At 31.6% G+C, this 8647-nt stretch overlaps 2 protein-coding genes across 8 annotated transcripts in view; both read left to right on the forward strand.

Annotated features, from left to right (window-relative positions):
- The window catches only part of LOC107437044 (B-cell receptor-associated protein 29), a 41579-nt gene extending 32932 nt beyond the window's left edge, over window positions 1–8647 (forward strand). For all 7 annotated transcript variants that reach the window (XM_016048916.4, XM_016048914.4, XM_016048915.4 and 4 more), the window contains exon 8: window positions 7262–8647. The gene's annotated coding sequence lies outside the window, so the exon portion shown is untranslated. The remainder of the gene's footprint in view (window positions 1–7261) is intronic.
- Window positions 1844–8294, forward strand: LOC139425720 (uncharacterized). The gene is made up of 2 exons (XM_071181576.1): window positions 1844–2754; window positions 8288–8294. Exons 1-2 carry the CDS (start codon window positions 1844–1846, stop codon window positions 8292–8294), a joined length of 918 nt encoding a protein of 305 aa, XP_071037677.1.

Genomic DNA, 8647 nt, shown 5'->3' on the forward strand with positions numbered 1-8647 from the left:
TCCACCATCGTCTTAGGCGATTTCAATGCAAAGAGCCCAACATGGGGCTCTGCATATTTGGATAAGAAGGGATCGCAGGTGGAGGAAATGATAGATGATCTGAAACTAACAACCCTAAATAATGGAGAAAATACGTACCTCTCAAGAACCTATGGTACTGAATCGGCAATTGACATAACTGCAATCGACTACCTGAATGCACCCAAAGCACAATGGACAACTCTCAACTCTGCAATCAGTGACCATAGGCCCATCATTATATCCCTTGATTTTCACGTTGAATCCATCAAACAAGGGAAATGCTCATGGAACTTCACAAAGGCGGACTGGGTTAGTTTCAAGAAAATCCTAGAAGATACCTGTACTAATAATCCCCTCACTGGAGACATAAATAATATGACGAGTACTTTTGAATCCAGTCTAAGAAGGCAGCTAGTCTGTCAATCCCGAGGGAAAAAAGAAAAGACTCATGGGTGCCTTTCTGGAAAGATCACAACACTGATTTATTGATAGCAAAGAGAGACAAAGTAAATGTAGAGTTAAAGACAAGAAACACAGAAGAACTTCGATGTGAATTGACACGACTGAGCCACGAAGTGGAGCATGAAATTTATAAATGCAAACAAGAGAAATGGGCTGAATTCTGTTATAAACTAGACCCTAGGAAAGAGAGTCAACATTGGAAAATCATCAAAATTTTAGACAACACCAAAGGAAATTTTCAAACAAACTCAAATATTATTTCAGATGGCAATAGGCCCCTTACCAACAATCTTGATACAGCTAATGCTCTAGCTGAACACTACTCAAGGGTTTCAAGACTTAACTATGAAACAGCAGATAAGAAAATACTCACTAGCAGCAAAAGAGTTCTTCTAAATGCGAAAAATGACAACTCAATCTGGGACTTTTCTGGAGACTTCACGCTACATGAGCTAAATGTTTCACTGACCAAAACGCCATCTAACAAGGCCGCGGGAAATGACTTCATTTTTGCATCGATGTTAAAGCATTTAGGAAGTACTGCTAAAGAGCAGCTACTCACCATCATCAACAAATCCTGGCGTACAGGTAAGATTCCGAAAGAATGGAAAATAACAATAATCATTCCCATCCTAAAACCGAATAAAAACGCTGATAGCCTCTCCAGCTATCGTCCTATCTCTCTAACCAGCATCTTGTGTAAACTGACTGAACGTATGATTCATTCAAGACTAATACACTGGCTCACCAACAACCAAAAAATTAACTTTTATCAGACAGCTTATAGAGCGCAACACTCAACCACAGACCAGCTCTTTTATCTTTGCCAGTCGATAATTGATTCTTTCCAACAGAAACCATCAAGAAAAACAATTGCCATATTTCTAGACATGACCTCCGCGTTCGACCGTGTCTGGAGGCAGAGGTTCATTCAAATAGCACACAAAATTGGAATAAATGGAAATGCCCTGATTTGGATTGCGGAATTTTTAAGAGGCAGAGTAATTAGGGTTAAATTTAACGGTGTACTATCCAAAAAGAAACGACTCTGGGCTGGTGTACCACAGGGATCGGTATTGAGACCCTTGCTTTTCCTGCACTTGTGTTCAGCACTGACAGAAAACACCGGCACACATTTTGTCCTAGTATCACATTGTTTGACACCCCCATAGAAAAGATTTCTAACCCAAAGTACCTCGGTATAATACTTGACGAAGAGCTTTGTTTTCACCACCACATTCTAGAGTGTTCTAATAGAGCACTAAAAAAGCGCAACATCCTTAGGAGGCTTTGTGGCACAAAATGGGGTGCTGCACCAAAAACACTGAAAACTACTTACACAACTCTTATAAGACCGATAATGGAATATGCCACACCTGTATGGTCACACTCCTCCTCTACTTCAAGAGAGAGACTTGATAAAGTACAAGCAAAAGCTGCAAAAATAATGTCTGGTGCTGTCTCATCAACAAACAACTTAAGAATTCAAGAGGAATGCGGTTTGGTCCCTCTGGAAGAAAGGAGACAAATGTTAACTGTTAAATTTACAAATAATGCCCATAGTCTTGACGAGGGGCACATTTCACATCGTACTATTATAAACTGGAATAAAAAATCTAGACACAAAAAGTCATCTCCCCTTCTGTTTGACAGGGACATCAGAGAAAAAATTCACCTTAAACCCGAGGACTTTCTTTTCAGAAACGAAACTCCCGCTACTCGAGTTGTTCCAGTGAATACGACAATCTGTCTAGAACTCATCGAGCCCTGCTCGAAAAAATATCATGCGAATAAACTCAAGGAAATTGGGATGAAAACTATCGACTCTCTATCTGGCCTCAATCATGTCAGGGCTTTTACTGATGGATCTTCTGACTCCACTTTCCCCAACGGAGGTGCGGGAGTGGTACTGCTCCTACCTGATGATCAAAAACGAGAGATCGCAACTGGTGCTGGAAAAATCGCATCTAATTTTACGGCAGAATTGATTGCCATTTCTACGGCAATCGAAACGTACATCAATCTTGAACCTTCAGAGCAGCTTAGTGGTATCATCATCTTCAGCGACTGCAGATCTGCCTTACAGGCCCTCAGCAAAGGTACCTCAAGCCTTATTCTGAATATCATAGAACAACTTGGACAACTTCAGCGTCTCCGGAAAAAATGCTTCTTGCAGTGGATTTCCGCCCATGTGAACCTAGAGTTCAATGAAATAGCTGATTCCTTGGCTAAAAATGCCAGAGATCTCAATCAAAAGTCAATCCCAACCACGTTAGCAGATGCAAATGCTTTTGCAAAGTCAAGACTATTCACCCCTTTAAAAATCAAAGCCCACGATCAAATAACTAATCTTGACATCGATAGGAAGACAGCCACTACTCTCATCAGACTAAGAACAAAACATCATAAAAACATGAAAATTTCTACAGATGGGACTAGAAAATATCAAAACTGTGGCAACTGTCTTAATGTGGAACTGACACCATATCATGTTTTTAACTGCCCTGCAGTCGCTGCAGGCCTTCACCTCTTAAACTACCCCACAGAAGAGGATTTATATTCTTTTAATGCCATAGAAATAACAAAAACTATTCAAGCACACCATAAAATATGATTCATTGAGGATACGACACTAACCAACCAAATTACAATTATTATAAAAATAAAAATCTGGCAAATATATATCATCATTTTTCCCAAACAACATTTCTTTTACCACTCAGCTTAAAATTATAGAACAAAATAAGAAAACCCCTAAAATATAAATACAGCTATTTCTAGTTGATATGCCACATCTGCAAAAAATTTCAATTATCATCATATAAGCACACCGTTGTAAAGGCTGCCTTTTTTTTTATACACTACCAAACAATAATGAGAGGCCCTAAGTATGCAGGGAAAATAATAATAATCACCAGAACACTCAAACAATATGTTTATTGGTAGATGGCACAAGACAGAATAAAATTACTACACCTTCATGACAAAAGAACAAAGAAAAAGGCTTTCACCAAATATAGAAGAGGGTTTTCTAGGATTGGGAATTTATCTTCCATTTTTGCGATTATGACTCACAAATTAAGTATAAAATGTCACTAGATATACTCAATTGTGCTGATAAAAAGTACTACATATAAACCCAGTTACGATTTGTTTTTTAAATATGCAATTAAAATTTGATATTAAATAAAATTCTAAACTGTATACTTAGAAAATAGTTATTATTGATAATTTTTTTTTTTTTTAAATACACTTATTATAAAAATGAAGTTGATATTGATACTTACTCACATCAGAAACATGAAACCAATCAGTCATAAGATGAGAATATGCACACAATAAAATATAAACTTACCACAAAATAAATCATTATATTTCATTTAGTTTCAATATTTCCGATCTCATATTCAATTAAAACCATCAAAATCAGACTCTTCACTTATGAAACAAAACAAACATTGCTGTTCATCATTGTGTTAATTTACCATGTAATTTTTATCTTCTGATATTGGGCAAGGAACATCTTCCTTGTAATAATTGAGTACCGCATCTATAAATCCGGATGTTATGGCTATTTTTACCTTTTCCCAGGCATTCGACACCCATTTGGCAAGTTCTTCATAGGTCTCTCGGTGCATTTTCTCACTTTTTGTGTATGTATGCAACCCATCGCTCATCCATTTTTCACACTGACTATGCATTCACACGTTAAATGAATGATTTATCAAGGATAAGTCGTGGGGTTGCAATTTTCTGCAAGGGGTATTTTCTTCATTAATAAATTTTAAAATGACTAACATTTATCACATATCTTTCTACTACAAATTAATCCAAAATTGATCATTATTTGCACAATTTTTCATCACACATCAATAACTTACTAAGACATGTGAGATTAAGTTCACATGATGAGTTTTCCATAATAACTGCCAAAACCATTTTTTTCTCTTCAGAAATCTTAACTTACGATTCTTGAAATTTCTTCTCCATACTTATAAAACTTAAATCAACACAACAAAAATACCAATGTTCTCATCAACAAGTTCAAATTCAAATGCATTTACAAAATGCAATAACACCCACCTTAACATTAAGCCCACACAAAAAGAAAAATTTAGCGTCGCAGAAAATTTGCTCTCTTAGAACAAAATTCTAACTACTTAAATTCTGCAGAAAATATTACGTATCTAACCGAAATACCTATGAATTTGTCTTAATGTTGCCTTTGCCTATCAACTCCTCTCCCTTTGTGCGATAACAAAACTGTCATTACGTTGCCATAACTTTGATTACACCAGCATCCATTTTGATGATCCTCAACTGCATTTTCTGTTTTCAACTCCTCCAACCTACTTTCAATTTGAAACTAGATTATCTTTAGCTATCACCCAACTTGGCGAGAATTTTTTTTTATATTAATGCGTGCATACTGATAAATAAGCTGTACCTTAAATTGAAAGACTGCTTCTTGTGTTCTTAACACAGCTAACTCTGACTTATTGCTGTGAATTAAATGTTCATCTGTAGCAACTTTCTTAGAAAATTTTAAAATTATTTTAATATGATTAAAAAAGTAAAATATCAATCACCTAAATAAATAGAAAATTGTTTTGAACCATACATTAAAGATGATCCACTTCATGCATAATGTTGTAGAAGAGCCCACATCAGTTTATTTTCATTGCATTTTAAAATTTTCTTCAGAATTAATCTTTCAAAATAATAAATTGAAGAAACACTATAACTGATGAAACTGATATTTGATACTTAAAGCTTTCCTGCTAATCATAAACTATGATAAATATTGCGCACCATCTTCCTTTAATTCCCTGACAAGCTGATACCCGTTAATCTAAACCTTGGTAGGCTTCAAGCTGTCACTGAACCCCTTTCCTTCATAATTGCAGTGCCTTTAATCACGGAGTCATTAGGGCTCTTGAAATTGTAATTAAGTTATCTATATAAAATTTATCTAATAAACTTAAATTATGTAATTTCGTATTTCACTTGGAAACAAAAATGTGTGGGCATTTCTAACCTGCTCTATATTAGTAGGATGAGCTTATTTGCCACCAAAGAAATCAAAACAACTAACTGGTGGCTGGCATGAAAACTAAAATGCTTTGAAAAATATGGTCCCAACTTTGAGCATTTTTTAAAAAATTGCTAAAGCTGAGATAAGTTTCTCTTAAATAACGAGTTTGCTGTCTTGGTTTTCGCCTTATAACTTGTTGGAGTTCCTTAGGCTATAAATATTGAAGACCCCCTTTTTAGAACAGAATGAAAAGAGCTGGGCTCCTAAATAGTCCTCTTTTCCCTCCTAAGTCCATTTTTTTTTTAGAGTAAAGCCCGTTTGGTCATCTATTTAATGTTTTGGTCCTTTTTTGAATGATTCAAAAACTAGTTTAAATAAGTGTTTCAATTGTGATGCACGCTAACTTTGGATGTCAACCTCTCTCCCCATCATTTGAAAACCAATGAAATTTATAGATCACTACAACAGTCTTTGAACTTGGGGATGATTCGCTAATTTAGATTTTCCATGCAAATTTAATAATGTCAATAGTAGTAGAGTTTGGTTACTTCAAAATTTATTGTATCTTTTAGCAATAACTGTTAACCACTTTTTTTAAAGAAAAGCGTTTGTCCTTTACCAAGCAAACAACAAAAAAAATAGGGGTAGCATATTTATGCTTTTTAAGGCGTGTGAGGCTGTGTAAAAGTATATCAAGTCGGACGCTTTTCTTTAAAAAAAAATTTCTTCATAATTCCTTTAAAATATTTTTTTTTTTTTTAGCCGCTGTTTTTTATATTTTAAAACAGAAATATTGTTACTCATATTTAATGTTTCAGTAGAATAGGAAATACATTATAAAATTATTGGAAAAAATTCCCATGAAGCCTAGTGTTTTCAATATTCAATGTAAAAAAGATACAAATAAATTGATAACTTTTAAACAATCTTAATCAAAGATTCTCTCAACGGGAGAGTTTGTACTTAGTGGGTTAAATGTCATACACTTATTTATTACCTAAATATAATTATTTAAAAGAATTTTAAAAAATTGTAAAGGTCTATTTATTTATCATTTTTCAAAAGTTAACTAAAAATTTATTTTTTGATATAATTTTGTAAAAATTGTTGATGTTTTTCACTGAAATGTTTTTTAGTAAAATATCAGGAATCTAAATAAAATTTTTTTTAAATCTCCAGGTATAATTAAAAAATTTGTTCTGGGAATATTAGCTTTTTTTTAATATTTGTACAATTATTAATTTCGTTTATATGTTCAATTATTAAGCTTTATATGGGAACTTTTTTGTTAATCTAATGCAACGTAAATTTTGTTCCCTAAACATGACACAATAAGTCAATATGTAACCTTAATAACTTTTGTTTCAGAAAGAAATGCTGCTGAATTCTTTTCCTTTTTTAAAAATTAATAGATAATGCAAAAATATTATTTTATTTTTCAATGGTTACAGTAATTGGCGCATCACTAAATTGTCATCCTTAGTGATGTATACTAAATATTTAATTAATTTAAACAGTCATTCCCAATTTTTTTTCTTTTCTGTACATGCATTTTTTTGCACAAAGTTAGTTAATTCATAACGTTTTTAAAATATCCAATGTCTTATATTTTAATACCCAATAATATATCTATGTATATTTCCTTAAATAATGATACTTATAAATGCTAATGGGTTTATGTTTAACTAACTGGTTGCTTTGTTGTTAATTTATTCGAATGATGGTGAGCCCTTTTTGTTTCAGATTTCTCTTTTTGACTTTTTATTGAAGTTTCCTGTGATGCCCAGTTTGATTGCAGTTCAATAGTGAGATTTTTCTTTTCTACCATTTACATCAAATGTGAGCACAAATGAGCTTTATTAGATAATTGGTTATTATATCTTTGATTTCTGCTATAAACTATTATAATTTTATGTGCTGATATACATATATATATAAAGAAATTTGTGCATGAATGCATTTTACTGTAGAATCTACTTAGTTATAATTCAATCAATTAAGTTATCTTATTAAAAAGTATTTAAATTATGGATAATTTAATAAACTTATGCTCTTTGTTTTTGTGAAATTTCTGATTTTAATGAGTTTATTTAGTTTGTATTTTGCACAGTTTTGGTTCCAATTATAATTCAAACACACAAATATATTTTGTTTGAAATTTTATTTTATTTAGGATTTACAATTTGTATATTGAAATTTAACTTTTGAAAGTGTAAATTGTATAAAACAAAATGTCACCCTACAGTAGTGTTGAAAGTCATTTTGTAAACTAATTCAATATGTAGTGGTGACTCATTGATCTGTATAATTAATACAATATAGAAAGTATTATATAGAAGCTTTTATAAAATGTAAGCTCAAATAATAAAAATTCTAAAACTGTTCTCTTTTTTTTCTTATTTCTTCCTAAATTTTATTTTTAATTATGAATAAATAAAATTATGTTCTTAAAAGCAGCTATCTATTTCAAGTCTATCATATAAACTTATTTTTAAAAGTGGAATATTGATATAACTGTAATTTATAAATCAATATTTTTTAATGCTGGCTTTATTTTTGTCACTACTTAACACTAAAATAAAGTATATATTAGCATTAGTAATGAAGCTATGATATGTATTGACTCCACATTTTTTTTAAAAAAAAATAAATAAAATATAACACACTATTTTGAATTTTTTTCTAATTCATGGAAATTGTCAAGATAAAATTTTTAAGATCCTAGAATTTTTTTTCTTATAAATTTATGACTTATTATTTTGTTTACAGATTTTAAAAGCAATTTTTAAGTGTTGTAATTGATCAATATATATTTATTAAGTTTTTGAGATTTGCCCACCTGAAATTCTCTTATCTTGCTGGGCATTCAGAAATACAAATCCATAAGAACTTTTCAACAGTATTTAAATTTAGCTGTAATTATATCTATGCTGGGATTATTATTTCATGTTCTTAATTTTAAAATTCATAAGTTTTTTTTTAACTTAAAATTCTGTATTTTCTTATACATGTAGAAAAAATTAAAATATAATATATTGTACAATTGCATGCTTGATTTTTTTTAATGAATGATTGAATTTGTGTAAAAAAAATTGTTTTGCAATAAATTGCATTTAAATACACATATAA

Source organism: Parasteatoda tepidariorum, chromosome 6 (assembly GCF_043381705.1).
Source record: "Parasteatoda tepidariorum isolate YZ-2023 chromosome 6, CAS_Ptep_4.0, whole genome shotgun sequence".
NCBI classification, from domain to species: Eukaryota; Metazoa; Arthropoda; class Arachnida; order Araneae; family Theridiidae; genus Parasteatoda; species Parasteatoda tepidariorum.